General features: G+C 43.6%; 1 protein-coding gene across 2 annotated transcripts in view; it reads right to left on the reverse strand.

Moving 5' to 3' along the window:
- Window positions 1-491: 491 nt before the first annotated feature.
- Window positions 492-17,744, reverse strand: part of tmem132e (transmembrane protein 132E) — a 299,821-nt gene continuing 282,568 nt past the window's right edge. For both annotated transcript variants that reach the window (XM_029520090.1, XM_029520089.1), the window contains exons 8-9: window positions 6,177-6,371; window positions 492-2,451 (exon numbers count right to left, since the gene is read on the reverse strand). In XM_029520090.1, the coding sequence (XP_029375950.1) occupies window positions 1,381-2,451; window positions 6,177-6,371 (1,266 nt within the window). In that variant the 3' untranslated portion in view covers window positions 492-1,380. The remainder of the gene's footprint in view (window positions 2,452-6,176; window positions 6,372-17,744) is intronic.

Consider the following 17,744-nt stretch of genomic DNA (forward strand, 5'->3'; position numbering starts at 1 on the left):
GTAATCTCCTTTATGGGTTAAAAGAAATTTCCTGCAGACTTTAGAGGATCTTGTCTTCCAACTAGTACATTATACGTTGTTGTTTTTTTTTTGTTTGTTTGTTTGTTTTGTTATTTCCCCGAAGGGAACTAAATCATCAGGAGATTAAATCTGTTACAATTCTGATGCATAGCAAATCCTCAAATGTTCAACAATCAAATGTGATACCGGTTTGTTAAAAAGCTACAGTTCTGTCAAGACGTTAACCGAGGGGGGGAGGGGACCTTCTACTCACCACAAGACTATAATATTTTCAAGACATCAACCGGCTTTTTCCGCTCGGAGCTGACAGTGGGCTCGATACCATATATACATAGACTAGAGAGGAATGTCTGCATGTGGGCCTGATATGGCATGCGTGTAAATGTATGATAACATATTTACTCCTGTAATGTGGTATGAATGATTATATAATTACAATACAAACATTTACAAATTTTGAAGCAAAAAAAAAAAAACAACCAAAAACCAAAACCAAAAACAAAGAAAAGTTGCTGATTGTGCCTCGAGATCCCCTTCCATGCAAAGACTATCAGAGATCCTCACGATACACAAGCTCTTCTCTGTTTAGGCCGCGGGCTCGAGATCAGTCGTAGCGTTGTGCCGACGTCGCTCCGTACTACACTGCCTGTCTGTTACCAGTCTGAAGTGAACCGTGACCGTCTTTGATAAGGCATTAGATTTGTTCAGGACCAGGAGCACTAGTAGTAGGGCACTGCTTCAGACTACCTATGAAATGTAGAAAAATGGAAGGAATGGTAAATGAGTACAAATCATGAGTGTGCTGCACCAAGAACAACAATGAAAGAAGTTTTGCCATTAAAACAATGCTTTTCCTACTTTGGCAAAAACAAAATGATTATTAATTTTTTTTTTTTTTTTCTTTTTCTTTTTCAGGGTAACTTTCTTGAGAGTCTTTGACAGTTTTGTTTGTTCATCAAAGGCCTCTTAGTTTGGAGCAGGTCACAGCAGAGTCCCACTGAGCCAACACCCAAAAACAAAAAGAAAAACCCTCCTCTAACGCTCTGGTCCCTGTCAGGCTCGCTCCAGATTCAGGTCCTGAAAATAAGCCTGGCCGTGGCTCAGCCTCCCAGTGAGACATATTTCTCAGGTGATTGAGATCCTCTGGTCGAGTCTTTGGCTTCCCGGCGTCCTCTCTTGTGTGAGCGTGTATTAGATTACAGCACTGTGCAAACTAAATGAAACAAACCCTAACCGAAAAAAACAACAGTTGGCCTTTTAGTCTGTGAAATGTTTCTTTCACTGAGGTGAAAAAGAGAAAAATAGAAAGGAACGTTCTTTAGAAAGCCGAGAGCAGCGCTTCACACTGCGCCTCTCATCTCAGGCTATTTCTTTTATTCTGCGCATGTAATCGTGCAGTTCCTCTGGGTCTTGAAAGCCCATATCCTGGCAAACCCACTGAATGTCCTCTTCGTCTGCGATGGGGATGGAGTTGTAGGGCAGCTCTTCCGTGGGGAGGGTGGTAAAGGTGGTGAACTTGACTCTCTTGCGCTTTGAGGTGGGTGAGCTGGCCTCCTCGCCGTTGTCCTTCGTAGAGCCGCCGGAGCTGCCGTCGCCCCGCCCGTGTACCTGGCTCTGAACGCTAGTCTGCGAACTGCCGCTGCTGTGATGGTCCCCGTGGCAGCAAGTCTGTACGCCCTCCAAAGGGTTGCTGGGGCTTTCCACCTGCTGCGGCGACAGGTCGCACTGGGCCCTCAGCGGCTGGCCATTTCCCAGGAACACCCAGTGGTGGGAATGGTCCATGTTGGCCTGACCCTCAGGGGGGATCCGCTTATGGCGGTACTTAAGCACAAAGACTATGCAGTTGATGAGAAAGACTAAGATGGCCAGGCAGAAGACTCCCAGTAAAGCGTACATGCCAATCTCAAGGTCAGTCATGTTGCGAGACGAATGCACAAAGTCGTCTTCCTCCTCTTCGTCGCTCTCCGTTGGCTGCTCCTCGTTGCTAATAGTGGGGAAATTAGTGTAATCAATGGGAACACTAGCCGGCTGCTCATTAGATGTCTCATAAATTCTTCCATTGATGCTCGGATCAATAATTGTACGTCTCGTGACGGGCGCCAGCTCGATCTCGCCCTCTGTGATCGCCTCTTCCTCAGAGTCTTCCTCCGTGCCAAAGCGGACTTTGATGTAAACCGCAGCCGATGCGATGACGCTTTTGCGCTTGGTCTTCTGGCAGGCCTCACAGATCGTCATCTCCAGACGCACCAGGTCGCCAGATCCCTCGCCCTCGGCCACCACGACAGGCCAGCGCTGCTGAGGCTCCTGAGATACCGACGCAACTTTATCGTCCAGAGTGGAGGCGTTGAGGTTGTAGTCTTTGGGATCAAAGTAAGTCAGAGTGGCGGCTGTGTTGTCACTGAAAAGAATCCAGATGGACAAACTGGCCTCCTGTCAGACAAAAAGAGAAACACAGTCTAGTTTAGTTTAGTTGACCCGAGAAAAACAACATTCATTTATTTTTATTTTAACTTCCCTGTGAAACTATAAATATACGACAAATTCTTTTTCTCAACACACAAACTGAAATGTTTGTCTGTGATTACCATTTAATCCCAAAGGGCAGTTAGATGTCTTTTGACCTGCAGAATTCACAAGCAGACTAAATTTATCCGCAGAAATACAGAGAAAATAAGCTGTTGTACTCAAATTTGAGGAAAAAGTTTTACAAGATATATATATACATATATATGTATATATATATATAAAGAAACATTTCAAAACTCTTCCAAAGTCAACAACATGCTCAGGATGCTCCAAAATGTGGAGGAAAAATCACCAGTTTCTACCCGACTATCGGGCTGAGAACAAAACGGAAAGGGCAGAAATAATTGGCATTGATTTGTTGTCAATGTCAGAACAGAAAGTCTGAATCGTCCATCACAAGGTAACAAAAAATGTACCCAAGTTTTGCGATTCTACTGGCTTGATTACACTTTTATTATTGTGTTATTGCCGCAAAGTGACTGAAAACTTAAAAATCCTCCACATGATGATGATGATGATGATGATGATGATTCTGACTCTGCTCGGGGAGAGTTGTTCTCTTCGCTTTACAGGAAGTCGAAAATCTGGGTGCACCACTAACACCGCCGGCCATTAGACTTTAAATGGCTTTAATGGCAGCTATCAGGGAGGTTTAGATCCGGCCTATAAAGGAGGACAAAGCCATAAATGGTGATGTACATGGAAGGAAAAAAAAAAAAAAGTATATCCTGCAGTAGCTTTAATGACAGTACTGGATTTTGTACCATTAAAAGTAAAAACTGTCAAAAGGCTGTGGCTCTGCCTGCTGTTCGTATCTTCACTGGTTCAGATGCCATTCTTTCATGGTATTGACCACGATCCGTTCCCAACGGAGCCTGTGAAGTTCTGGACTGGCGCCAATGTTTTTTATGTTTTTTACAACATTGGCGGTACCCGGCGCTCGGTACAAGCCTCGCAAGACAGCCCGCCTCTGATGTGCACACCGACGAGCCACAGAGGAAGGAGGGGAAAGGACGAGCGTCTTGTCCTGAAGGCAACAACACAGCCCCGCTCTGCAGCACAGACAGATAAGCCACACGGCAGCAGCAGCATGTGCTTCGGTGCGTCTCCTCCCCGTTTGCTGCGTGTGATCTTCTCATTTTGTGTTTTTCTAAATCACCCTTCAGTGTCTATTTTTCTCCTATCGAGAAACTGGATGAAACGCCGCGCAGCCGTTATCTGACAACATTCATCTGCTGCAAAGAGAAATAAAAAAAAAAACACAGCAACACTGGCATCCATATAATCAAGGAAGCGTTTGACAGTCGCCTTTGTTCACAGCTCTCTTGAATAACAGCATCAGACCATTAGAGGAGCTGACAAAGTGTTGTTTCTTAAACAGTCCAACAGGTTTCGTCGTCTTCTTAATTTGTAAAGGCCAGTTGCACATCCCCAGTTTTAAGGGCCAAAGTCCCGCCGGCGTAATAAAGACAACCACTTTGTTGCAGTGGCACTCCACCAGGAGCCGAAGCTCTGTGATCTCAGAACGACAGAGCGAAGACAGCCTTTGATACGGATGATTTGAATAATACATTGAATATGGCTTATCTGTTTTTACGAGCTGACTCTGCGAAAAAAGGCTGACGCAGGGAAAAATGTGTGGGTGTCTCCACACCAAAAACAATTGGCACCTGCTTTTCTCTGCTGATCAGTGCAGCAGAGCGCCGGATGTAGAGGAGCTGATTTTCATTTCGTTTTGGAAAATATTTCAAAAAAACAGGAGCTTCCTTTTATTTCTTTGTTGTCGCTGAAAGAGGCAGGAGGGGGAATTGAAGACCCCGATGAGATCCTCAGGGATTTCTGTTGATATTATTTCATGCATTTAACCTACTATGACTTTGGCAGCACAGCATCTCCAATTAATGTCATCTGTGTATTTCCCATAAACTAATGTTCATTTGCAAGTTTCCTATCTTTGATTTTCTGACTTTCTGTGCATTGAGGTAACTCTTTGAGGATTCTCTGTATGTGGATGTAAACTGAACATAAACAGCTCGGATGTTAAAATATGCATATGTAGGAAAACATTCCCCCGGAAACGTCGTCTGCATCGACATGAAAAGCCATCGTTTCATAAACACCTTACTAAGTTATTAATTTAAGCAGGACTCGTGTGAGGATGCCGGGGCGACAAAGAATGGTTTACGATGAGCCTTCAAACAGTGACGCTCTTGGTTCTGAAAGGCTTCAGCTTTGTCGAGTAGAAATGAGAATAATGCAAAGAGACCTTGATTTTTCCAACTCTCCCCATCCATAGTTTATGTGTTTCATTCATGCCGGAGTAATAGAGGACATTTAGAAAGTTTTCCAGTGAAACAGAATCAAATGGCTTGAAATAGCTCCAGTACTCCTCTGAGAGCTTTGCCGGCAGAGGAATTGGCTGCCTTTTATGGCCCGGCCTTGGAGAGCACTTAGGACAATACATTACAATAATTAAATTTCAAGGTGGCCAAGAAGCGGAAAGCAAGAAAAATTGGAATTTAATGCTCGCTTCTCGCTCACTCATGCTTGATGTGGTTGTCGTTGCATTTTTAGCAACTTGCAGGCCAATGAAAGGGCAAAGCAGGAGAAGTCAGAGAACACATCTGCAAACACACTTCTATGGATGAAGCAGGGCTGCCAATTAATTCTTTGCAGGGAAATGCAGAGACCCTGACTCTGGTGTGAGGAAGAGCTGCATTCGGAGTTTCTGTTTTTCACCCAGACACGTTTTCCCTTCTCACTCAAACAACCAAATCCATTTCCGGGGCCCATCGAAATGCTTCAGCCAGACTTGGCTGGTACGGAGGTTGTAATGAAACAGTCCTGACTCCCAACAATGCTTATTAGTCCACCGCAGCTGCGTTTATCTTGTGTCCTTGCCAGATGTACCAGCTGGAGCTGGAAAAGATTTCAAAATTGCTGTCTGCCACCGAGGGGATTTGCAAATAAACTTTGTTTTAACACTCAGGAGAGATTAAAAAAGGAGGCACAAGGCTGAGTGCTAATAAGGCAGAGGGAGTTTCTTAGAGCAGCCACTGTAAGCCCCTCCTATCAACCCCTCTGACAAAAACAACACAATGTCAGATTCAGTAGTTTAGCCCCGACAGAGCTACACTTAAAATGGAAGTTTTTTCGGTTTTCGACTAGATACCCAGAAAAGGAACTTTAATATTTATTCCCGTTTGCTGCCGTAACAACAGGAAACATAAGCAGAGACTTTTTTTTTTTTTTAGCTAGTTCAGAATTAGGAGTTTTTAAGTGAAAATGTAACTGTTTTTTTTCCACATGAGCTGTAACCTCGGCCAGATTGTTGGTAACTTGGTGGATTTGTATTCCTTCATAAATATGGAGCAATGGAGCACCTGCACACTTCCATTATTTTCAGATTTCCATGGTTGGTAGTTCCAGAGTAAAACATCGTTCCTGGCGTCTCTGTTTCCTTTTTTTTGGTTACATTTCTGAACCTTGCAGCTTTAGCGTCTGAATTTCCCTAATTAAGGATTATCTTATCCTTTTGGTCTGATGTGATTGGGCAAAAAAAAAAAAAGACAGCTAGCTAGCGTGACATCTAAATGCACACTGCGTCAGTTTTTGTCGACTTGCTGTACCTGTTTGGGAGCGGTGAGCGTCTGGAGGCCGGTGGCCTTGGCCACCATGGTGTGGCTGTTTCCGGGGCTGGGCTGCAGCGACAGGGTCAGGCCTGAGATGGCGTGAACCCGCAGCTCCGTGATGGAAACCTTGTCGTCCGTGACGGAGAACGCCGACTCTCCCAGAACGGCGTCCACTGCCAGCGGAGATTCCACCTGCGGAGAGAAAAAGCGGTCGGCTTTATTGTCTCCTCACCTGACGGCAGGGCACGGCTTAAGTCCAGCAGAAAAAAGCAACAGCTTTATTGTCTTTCTGAAGCTCATAAAGCCCATGACAGGCCAATTTTGGATTAAAGTGCTTTGTGCTGTTGTTCGTTCCAGTGTGTATTGAATCCATATGTCAGTGCCTCTCTGTCTACACACACATTACCAATACTCAAGATGGAATCCATCAGCAGCCAGACAAGCTACCAGCACAGCCACCACTTGCTTTTAAAGTGACAGCACAAACACTTGCGCCCATCTAAGTGTCACTGCATGCAACAGCAACACCATTTATAGCCGGTATCACCTCCTGCAGTCGTCCCAGCCTCCTCTGACAGGCCTCCGTTCCCACAGTACTTAGAGCACTTTCAAAATATCATCATTTTTTGATGTCACGGGGGACTCCACCAAAATAAAGGAGCCAAGCTGTGGCCTTGTCCTTTAAGTCAGGCGGGGAAATCATTTCTTCCTTCACCTAGAGATGTTTCTTAACTCGCAGTGTGTGTAAGAGTGAGCTTTTCTCCTCCCACACCACACACGCTGAAGTGCTGCTTCCAGGCAACGTTGTCTAGACGTTTTACATTCGCCTGATTTCTAATTTGATGAAACCTGATGTTCAGGCTCACGTTGACGTGCCATATAATTTGGTGCAATGTAATTTGTCATGGTTGAGCCCAGTCGTCTGTGGAAACAGATGGATCCGCAGATGTCTGGCTTTATTAGTTTGGTCTTAATACATTATGATTTCTGTTATGTCCCAAATCATAAACCTCCCCTTATGATACACATAAACTACAACCTCCACTCAAAAATGTACAGAAAGACATCTTTCGACGACTTAATATCAACAATATCACATATGACCTTGGATTAGGACACCGTGTGTAGAATATTTGGACAGATAATCCGCTACTGTGGGATTAGAGGATGATCATCTACATCCTCCACTGTGATGTGACATCTGCTCCGTAACATTCAGCCAGGCAGGAGAGCTGCGACGCAGGAGACTCACCTGTGGACCGAGTGACGCCGTCCTGTCTAATGAAGACTTCCTGTAAACAGATGTTTCTGACAGCTGCCCCAGTAAAGGCAGCGCTCTGTACACCGCAGCATGAGGCCTTATTCCTGACTTTTTCTCCTCGCTGTACCAGACCACAGAGTCACCTTACAGATGTCGAGTATCAGAAACTCTTCTCCACCTACTCTTAACATTTTCCCGATCCTCGGATGCCGGATTGTCAAACAGGTCAAATATCAAAGAGGCACTCGAGAACAACCTGAATGCTCCTAGAGGCTTTCCCTTTAACGCTCTCTGGGCCGTGACACGGCAGAGGTGGTTGACGCCAACCTGCCGGCCTTTTATTTCTCATGCTGAAAACAGACTTTCACAGTCAACAGTGCTGCAGCAACGAGTCTTTTAGAAACCTTCAGCCTTTTGCTCGTAATTTCGTCGGTAACTGTCATCCAGCGCTGTTTTTATAATGTCAAATGGACCACAACATTTCTGTTATTAGGTTTTTGTGCAAGTGTAGTAATTTTTAAGGCTGAAATATATCCATATATATCTCTATATATGAATAATATCTAAATTTGTCACAATGTGTTGATTTAAGGTGTGCTCCAATGTTTAAAGTTTTCAACACAAGGTCTATAACAACTGAATAATCAGCACAATTCATATTTTTATTTCAAACTACTACTACAAAAAAAACACAAAAACAGCTCAACACTTTCCACACCTTTCCTGTTTGTGCTTGCTGTTCTTTGCTGCCTCAACACGTTTGCTGTGTTTGGCAAAAAAACAAAACAAAAAGCAGCACAATTGCCTTTCCTACAGTTTCTGTGCACATATTTTGTCAGTGTGTTCACTTCTTTGGCCTCCTTGTTACCGCAATGTTCCTTCATTTATTATTTCCCAGAATTTCCATTAGGTTATAAATCAATCAAATTCATATCTTTGAAATGATGAAAGCTCAAAACACAAAAACAAACGAGAAAGCACACGCCGGAGCGGATTCGGGCTTTAAAACTCGGACCAGTGTTTGTGCTTTTGTCTTTGATTAAAAATAATGTCTTTCACACGCTTCTGCTCATTTTCAAGCTTTTTCTTTCACTGAAATCTAGATCATGACCTCCTTCTACACCCTCATTTCTTTATTTCTATTTTCATAGCAATGAGACTAATTATGTGGCTTGATAATGGTTTCTTATAATCTCCCCCCCAAAAAAAGAAACATGCTGCATTGACTGTCCTCCACACCTGAAGAGGTTCATGGTTGCCCATTCAGTGCTGCCATTGTCATTCCGGCGGCCTTTCTGTAGCTCAGCGCCAATGCGTCTTCTTCTTCTTCTCTGTAAATCCATTTCTGTATGGCTGTCTGCTGCAGCAAAATGATCTGCACTTTCTAAAACCTGAACCGCACACGGCTGGTCAGCGGCTGAGGAAGTTTGGCATGCCGCCGAAGATCCTCTGCAACTTCTACAGCTGCGTTGTTGAGGGCATCTTGACCAGCTGCATCGGCATGCGGTACAGCAGCACTACGCCTGCAGAGAGTAGAGAGGACTCCACTGCCTTCTCTGCAGAGTCCACAGGCGCTCTGCCTCCATCTTCATGGACCCCCCCACGGACCGTTCACACTTCTGCCCTCAGGCCGGAGGTACAGAAGTGTGAAATGCAGCACTAGCAGACTAAAGAACACTTTCTTTCCCGCTGCAATCGGACTCCTAAACAAAAGTTAATAATTGCATCGTCTACCTCATGCAACAGTCAGGCAACTGTTACACTACATTTCTCACAGACTGTTATTGTATTATATTTCTGTTGCTGCTTGAGACTGTCCTGTTTTTATTCTGTTTTTTTCTTAACCTTTTCTTTTCATTTTTATTCTATTTCTATACATGCGAGCATTCATTGTGGGCAGCAAATAAAAATTTCATTGTGCAGAGAAACGCCTTTCTTTACTGTACATATGACAATAAAGACTTTGAACAAACAAACAAACAAACAAAAAAAAAACAAGACAAATTGATATGCAGCTTCAGTACTCTGCTGTCAGGCTCCAGCTCAATATGCGTTGTTTGGATGAGAAGAATTAATATGCCAGAGAGGAGAGCTACACGCTTCACTGGCCAACGCACACATCTGCACATGCAAACACAAACACGAGGACGTTCGCTGATGTAATGCATTTTCCCGTCCCCCTTCCTCTAATGTCGGCCACCTCAACTAGATATCTGCCCTCAGTCTCTACCTGAGCCCGTTTGGAACAACAACGCAAGATCCAAAACTTAATCAACAGCCTTTTTAAAGTTGGGAGGCAAAACATGTCCTCACAACAATGCTTTCAAATTACAACTTGTCCACACATTGATAGAAAGACAGGAGAGGCACTCACACACACGCACAAAGACACAAACACACTCAGTACGCAAGCAGAGCCCTGAGGCATGACAGTAAATGAATGAATGAATAAACGAAAAGTTTTCTTGAGGACAACTCAGTGGCATCAAAAATTTCTCTCACTATAGCTGCTTTTTCTGCCTCGAGCCTGATTGTGGACATTTATATTTGAAGACTAGTTTAACAGGGGAGACTAGTTTAACAAACGAAAAATACATCTACACAATAATCCCGCCGAGGTCAGACCGGCTGCGACTCCACGAGTGAAAACTGTTTGCTTATGATTGATTTTCAGCTGTTTCGCGTTGCATTCAGCTGTGGCTGATATTTTCAGAGGCCGACTAAAGTGATTACAAAAAGAAAAAATATATATATCTAACACATTTTAAATCAATATTGGCGACGACGTACAAATGTCAAAACACGATTCACCGAGTTGTACACTGATTGTCTTAGCTAAAAATGTAATCACAGAAACTCGACAGAAACATGGGACGTGTTCGTGGGCTGTCGTGTATCCGATTTCTGGGATGTTTAAGAAAAAAAAAACAAAAACACTTTGTCACTACAAATCAGGTGTTGCGGTGCAAGTTTGGTCTCAATGTGTGAACCTCCTCCAGGCTCAGCTATTTTGGTTGCTTGAGTTGGCAAACACAGACCTGCAAAATTTAATGCATGTTACACTCGCTCCAAATCTACCTCGACACAACCCGGTTCATTTTTTTTTCCTCTTTTTAAATCAAACAGACACATAATAAAAAAATATATAAATATATATTTTATATCAATGAGAAGCCAGGCACAGGTTTGGGGATGAGAGTGGTCCTCGCTGATATTTATGGCTGTTAGCTCTTCCCGCCTCCAGATTCCGATATATCAAAAAAGGCTCGAATGTGGAAGGAGACGACTTTGGAAGCAAATATTATGAGTGCCAACAGAATGGAGGTTCGAAGGGTGCATATCTCCTCGTGACGTCAGATTTCAAATCTTACGCTCCAGATGGTTAGTTACACAGAACCATCTGGGGAGGCTTTGCAGGCGCCTTCAACAAATACTTGGCAGGCGATTGGCTGAGCCATCTGTCCGTCGCGTGACGTCGCAGGAGAGCGCAAAACACAACTCCGAGGAGCTTTCAGGCTTGTTGGTGGAGTCCTTGAAAAAGTCGTGGTTTTTTCCGAATACGACGCCAAAAGGGAATATCGACGTGGATCCTCACTTAGTTTTCTTGCGGTAAGTTTTGTTCCACTCCGTGGTGCTGTGGAAAAGGGACGTCAGCTGCCGCAGTCTTCAATCAAGCAGTAACTTAAGACCAGCTGAGGATTCAACTTTTTCACTGACCTCCGATGTTGAAGTTGTCATTCTGCTCCAATAATAAGGAATTACAGACCTCACGGTGATGTTGGACGTGGTTAGAGTTGAAACGTTAAGGTTGAGGTCGTCAAGCGGTCAAACCCGATTTAAGTCTGCGAATTCTGTCAGTCACCCGGATCCACAAAGCTTCTTTATGATGGCTCAGTTCTTCAGATCTGAGAAGTAGTTTTTTTTTTTTTTTTTTCTTTTTTCTTTTAGACCAGAGGCAGAAACGTGTAAAATCCAGTTGTCCTTGACTTGGCACTTAAACATATTCATCATTTCAGTAGTTTTACAATGTACTGCAGGTGAATTCGAGTTCGCTAGGAAAAAAAAAAGATCTTTACGGTCGCCTCATATCTTCTAGCACCAAGTACTCTCCAGTTCGTAAAGTATTCACCTAGTATTTAAGTTACAGACGATGATCTCACTTGTATAGCAGATAAAACAAACTGAAACTCTTAATCGAAGGTCAGTGTAGTTGATTTTTCATAATTTAAAGCTAAAAATGTTCACAACACATTTTACTTTTGAAGTTAGCATGATCTGGGGCATTCAAAAGACCAGGAGACACTGAAATGAGTTTTAGACGGTTTTGTCAAACTCACAGAACGATTAGTCAGTTTCTAAAACTTTGCGTGAACAGAATCCTGACAGAGACAAACACCGGTCAGAGTTTATTATTTATTCCTCTGGCACAGTCGTCTGTTTTTAGGATGATATTAAGGGCGGAGAACTGCTGGCACTTTCAGGGGGAAATTAAGCTTCAAATAAGATTTGTCACATGAAAAATGAAAACCCAGGAGAAGGATTTTCTCCCCGACCGCTATCAATTTGGGATGTTTGTGAAGAATTCCTGGGTGCATCTGCTGATGAAGTGCAGAAATTTGGTTTTTAGTTTACCTCAGATTGCCTCATTTACCGGCTGCTTCGCTACGTTTCCCACAATCTGTGGAAAACCCCCACAGAGTCTAGGATATGTTGAGTCTAGTATTTTTTAAGATTGTGATGACTTCAGCATTGTAATTAGATAATAAAAAAACAAAAACAAAAACAGCAGTCGGGACTGCTTGTTGAGCACACAAGACATTGTGTTTGGATTGCATTCTGGTCTGTTGGCTCAACATCTGTGCATGTTTAGGAGAAAAATTGGGGCATTGGATTTGTCACAAAATACCAAAACATGAACTGGACGGAAACATTAACGTCAGAACCAACTGCCAAAGCAACGACAGCAATAGTTTTGACATTCACTGTAAAAGCACAAATATGAACCTCATGGTGGTGCAAGAGGAAACGCTCCTTGAAGTCATAATAGTCCGCACAAAACATTGTGGAAATCCATCTAACGGTTGCTGACATATTTGAATCTGGACCAAATTTTTGGACCAACAGATTACCGCTTTCTGAAAGCGTGTCAAAACCTGCACAACTAATTATCCCGAAGCAGTGATGGCAAAACATCTCATGTTTTATTACATCTTAGATACCTCATCATAAGTTCTGTTTATGTTTTTTTCCGAAGTCGAAGCTGTCACCGCCGTCTCTGCTGCCGTCTGTCTGCGCAGGATGAACGGAGCCGTGTCTGGACTTCCCCATGGCGTGAGGCCACATTCTTCCTTAGGCAAAACGACAACCCACCGCTGTGTGAGCTGCTACTCTGAAGTCTGGAGTTTGTAATTTGACCATCACCATCTTGATTTTTATTTTATTTTTTGGAATTAATCGTGTTTGAAGGCGAAGGTGGACCAAGTCTGGACCTATTTCTATTTTAATATGGAGTCTTTAATCCTGGGCCTCAGTGGAGAAAGGTGTATTCAACCAACGTCCTCTGTCGCAGTATAATTAGTCCCAACACAGCTCAATACTCAAGTAAAAATATTCACAAAAAGCTTCATTTATTTGAAGTCCTAATTGTGTGCTGTGAACGCCGAGGGAAGAAATAAAACAATCTGCATCTTCTATTCCCCTTTTTTTTTTCTCAGTCACTGCTGGTTGGCCATAATTAAAATAAGAAAGGATGCATCTCCAGCCTCAATGTAAACAGAAATCTAATTTTGACATAATTTAACAGTCTGGGATGACTCCCCGTCATCTCCATTCGTCTCTGCCGGCAGGGAGAGGTCAGCTGTAGTTGTGCGTCTACTCGCAGCTCCCAGTTGGGTTTGTCATCGGTGCTGCCGGCGGGGGAAGTGAGGCGAAGCGTAAAATCAGTTACACTTCACATGCTCTTCAGCTGGGAGCTGCTCTGTCTGCCTGAGCGTGTGTGTGGCGGCGGCGGCGGCGTCTTGTTGGCCTTCACACGATGAAGATCAATGATGAGTCGGAGCAGCTGATCGACACTGACCGGCAGAGTTTCTTCTCCAGCAGCGGGTGAGCGCTCGCTGGTGCCGAGGCCGACCACTTCACACCACACGACCTTATTTTCTCCCGACTACAATCTACATTTTGTCCAGTAAATCATATGTCTGCGTGGTGCAACAGAAAATCAGTGGAAGATTTAACCCGAGGAAGCGAAGACGCCTCCTCGCACGTCCCCGGAAGTGACACTTATCAGTTGGGAGTGAGACCATTAATACCTTTTGGCACTCAACGGTCTTTTCTCTGCAGCAAATTGAACCTCTCGTTCAACTTCCATTCAGCTTCATCACACCAAAAGAAGCTCTCTTTTTTAAAAGTTAAAGTTGCACTAAATCGTAAAAGTGGAGCAGCAGTAAAAGCGCCTCGTCATTCCCACTAATTCAGAAGCTGCAGATTTACACTGCATGCCCCAAAATGATGCCTATGTCTGATTTCGGGGCTGCTGGGAAATCTCACCAAACAGAATGTGACATTGTATGAACTCGGCACAATAAAAGTTATTTTTCTTGAATTCAAACAGTTTTTTTTTCTCCCCCCCTTGTAGCCACTTGGGAGCGGCAAAGTGGGAAGATACGCGGTGAAGTTTTATCTTTGTTTTAAAGAAATCTACTAACAGCTTCATCTGGCTGGAAAATCCCCTCAGTGAATTAAAAGGAAAAACACGTTTTAAAAAAGAAAGAAAGAAATACCTGGAAATGAAAGCGCTCTTTGCGTGTCGTGTAAAATTGGATATTTTTTCTACACTTTCTAAATTTTCAGATGAGCTTCATTTAAAGGCTAAAAATACAGAGTGTGTGTTCCCTGTTAGGTGACAGTACGACATCAATAACTAAACCTCCCAACAAAATACGATTCACTATTTAAAAGAGGAGCGTTAACAAATTGAACCTTGATCCATTTTTGAAAAAACTAATTTTGTGTCGTTACACTTTGACTCATACAAGCGCTCGCCATCTTTTGGCGGGAATGTGGGCGTTTTTCCTCGTAATGCTTTCCATCTGTTTAAATTACGACGACGCGCACTGAGACCTATCGTCCCTCTTCACGCCTGTTTGCACAAAATACAAAGCGCTCCTCCACCAAGAGGACGAACTGATGAAATAAAAATGCAATACTTCTTGAAATGCAGTAAAAAAAAATTGAAGATATGACCCACGCTTCCAACTTTTACCGCCCTGTAAACTTTCAGGCCATTACACGGCTTCCCTCTTACCCCAAATGGGTACAGCTGCAAGGCGAAGGGTTTGAAAGCCACCGAGGACCAGTCGGCCTCGGGCTCCTCGTAGTCGCGCCAATTGAACGACTTTCTTGGGTTACACTGTTAACTTAATTGGGTGGATCAAAGGGGGGCGAGAAACAGGAGGAACAAACGTCCTCGGCCACGCGACGTCGCTCTCGTGCTTTATTCTAACGTCTTGGGATCGAGGCTGTGATGTGAGACTTTGTTCACAGCTGCGTGAAACGACGTGTTTGGTGTACGCCTTTGTGTGTATTAGCTGCCAGAGTCACGCTTTCGATGTGGCATCCATACATATGGAACATGACGGCGGCGCAAATACACCTGAATATTTTAATACTTAGGAGTCGTGGTGGGACTGTGAGGAGTGCAAATGAGCCTGAACATTTCTACGTATTTATTACCGCCTCACCTTACGGCCCTTCATAGATTACACAGATCTACTCTTAAAAAATACATGAGGGCTATTTTTAAAGAGCTTCAGCGCAGTATATATGACTGAACGGGTGGTTGCTGTGGATGCAACATTCACACAAACATCCAGCTCCTGTTTTTCTTTTTCCTTTGAGCGTCACCGTGTCTCCATTAACAGTGAGCCTGTTGAGATACGCACCAGAGTGTTTACACAGCAAAGAGCCAACGCTGGCCTATCGTTTTCCACTGAGATTCTACAGATAGAGACTCAATGCTGCTGTACATCTTTGGAAGATGACTGTTCCAAATATTAATTAAATAATCTCTGATCCGAGGACTAACAGTGAATTTTGGTCCAAGTCCGGCTTTTCACTTTCAGAGGCGGGCATTGTTCGGTAATCCGCTGGATTAAACGCCCGGCTCCCACCAGGTTTGGTGGATTCTTTGAAAGTCAGAACTCTGCTCCGCAATTGTCGCATATAAACACACTTTGTGAGCATAATTATGACATACTACCTTCATAGTTTAACCTTCCTCCTCTGTGTCGTTCCATCAGGCAGAACTGTCTGATTAAACACGGAAAAAGTCCAACTCATGCAATAATCATCAACCATCCTTCCAAAAACAAAGACGTTATACGTCGGGGATATATTGCTGCTCCTTCTCTTTATTCATATTCATGAGCTGGTGGACCATTTGAATCAGTCCCCCGAGACTGAAGAGATGAATCCAAATCCTCCAAAAGACTGAACATTTGAGTAAGGGCACAATTGTTCACATATATACTCCTCATTTTCAGAAAATCAGAACAATGTCACTGTCCTTTGTAAGATGTGCTCTCTGGCGGATCTCTCAACGTTTTAGTAATTAGAGTTTTGTAAGCCATCAGTTACTGGCATGTGAATGAAAAGTGAGTCCTCAGAGAGCTCATTTCTGTTTCCTTCACTGCATTTTAACATGAAATATTTCGTTTTTTTTTTCTTTTTTTTAAGTTGCCTTGCACTTTCATCATTCAGCCACACCTACAGGGATCGAGCTGCAGGTGCAGGAAGCAGCTGGAATTTCAATATGGGTGAGAGTGACCACTGATCTGGGGCGCCTTACACGTCGTGAAGTCAGGTCCTGCCGGGTTCTTCGACATATGACGGCGCAAACGAGGGATGACGTCCACTTATGAGGGCGCGCAAATTGTCCTCTGAGCTTCGGAGCCATGCTAGCGGCGCATCATCCCGCCACAGTTTGGCTCAAAGCAATTACATGGATTGTGCAGATAATCTTTGTGGTGCACAGAGGGGGGGAGGTCATATTAACTTTAATCATTCCCTGAATTTTAATACGAAGCACCAGCTATCAAGTGAATTATCAAAATCTCTGCTGGATCCAACAGGTCGATTAAAAAAAACAAAACCAACAAACCACACATCGTTTGTCCGTTCTGATCCTGACTGAAATCCACGTCCATTCCTTTGGACCTCTCTAACAGCTCCGGACCAGCTGTAAAATGTTGTTCCATCATATAAAGCTGTTCGAAGAACAAAATTATTCAAATGTTTTTATTTATTTACTCAATGACAATTGCTATGATCAATGTGGCAAGAAATGTCTGCTGGTAAATTGATGTATAATTATTCATACCCTTCAGCAGATTACAGATGATCCATTGCTCATTTAAAATGATGGATTGGCGACTTATATCTTTCCTCCCTATTTCTCCATCATCAGACACATCCATCAGGCGACTATTCTTTCCCTCGACAGGCTGAAACTGTGATCTTTCACGGTAATCAAGACTCTCACCAACCGTGAGTTCGCTCCGTCCCCATAAATGACCGGCGAATCGTCGCAGGAGTCCTAACTTTTGCCATTTCCTTTATAAGGGCTTCTGAAGCTGGTGCATTTAAATGCAGTTTATGCCAGAAAGCTCTTTTCACTTAGAGAGGTGGACATCAAGACTTACAGAGCGAGACAAGTTTTTTTTTTGGTTCTTTAATAATGGTGGACAAAGAGAAGAGGGGAGACATGATGACACGACTGTGAAAACTCTGTGTAAACCTCGAGGATAAATCGTGTTCATTACAGTTGCGATGTTCTGCTCAAAGTACAAATTAATTACGGAATTGATCCTGTAGAGGAACACAGGCAAATCAAGCCATCAGACAGGTGTTAATCCAGCCCCCCCCCCCGAGTTAGCTAAACTCATCTGAAAATGGCCGAGATAAACTGTGGAAGTACGACCCCAAACTGTGAGCTGCAACATCCATCACATCTTATCGACCGTCTCCTCCGTGATGAGGAATTCATAAAGAAATTTCAGGTGAGCTCTCTTTCAATAATCCGGCTTGTTTACAGCCGGCCCGTCTTGTTCACTCCTCTCACCGCACCGGACTTTGCCATTTTCGATGACCAGAGCTATTAAAATAAAAGATAAGTTGCTATAAAAAGGCTTCATCCTTGAAGGAAGGCACCGGCAGACTTCAAAAGAAATCTCCTCCTTAGCCCCCCAACAGCTGAGGCGAACTCTGGAAGAGTAATGAGCTCCAAGTTTGAAATCTTACTCCTTCAT

The sequence above is a fragment of the Echeneis naucrates genome, chromosome 14 (genome assembly GCF_900963305.1).
Source record: "Echeneis naucrates chromosome 14, fEcheNa1.1, whole genome shotgun sequence".
Taxonomy (NCBI): Eukaryota; Metazoa; Chordata; class Actinopteri; order Carangiformes; family Echeneidae; genus Echeneis; species Echeneis naucrates.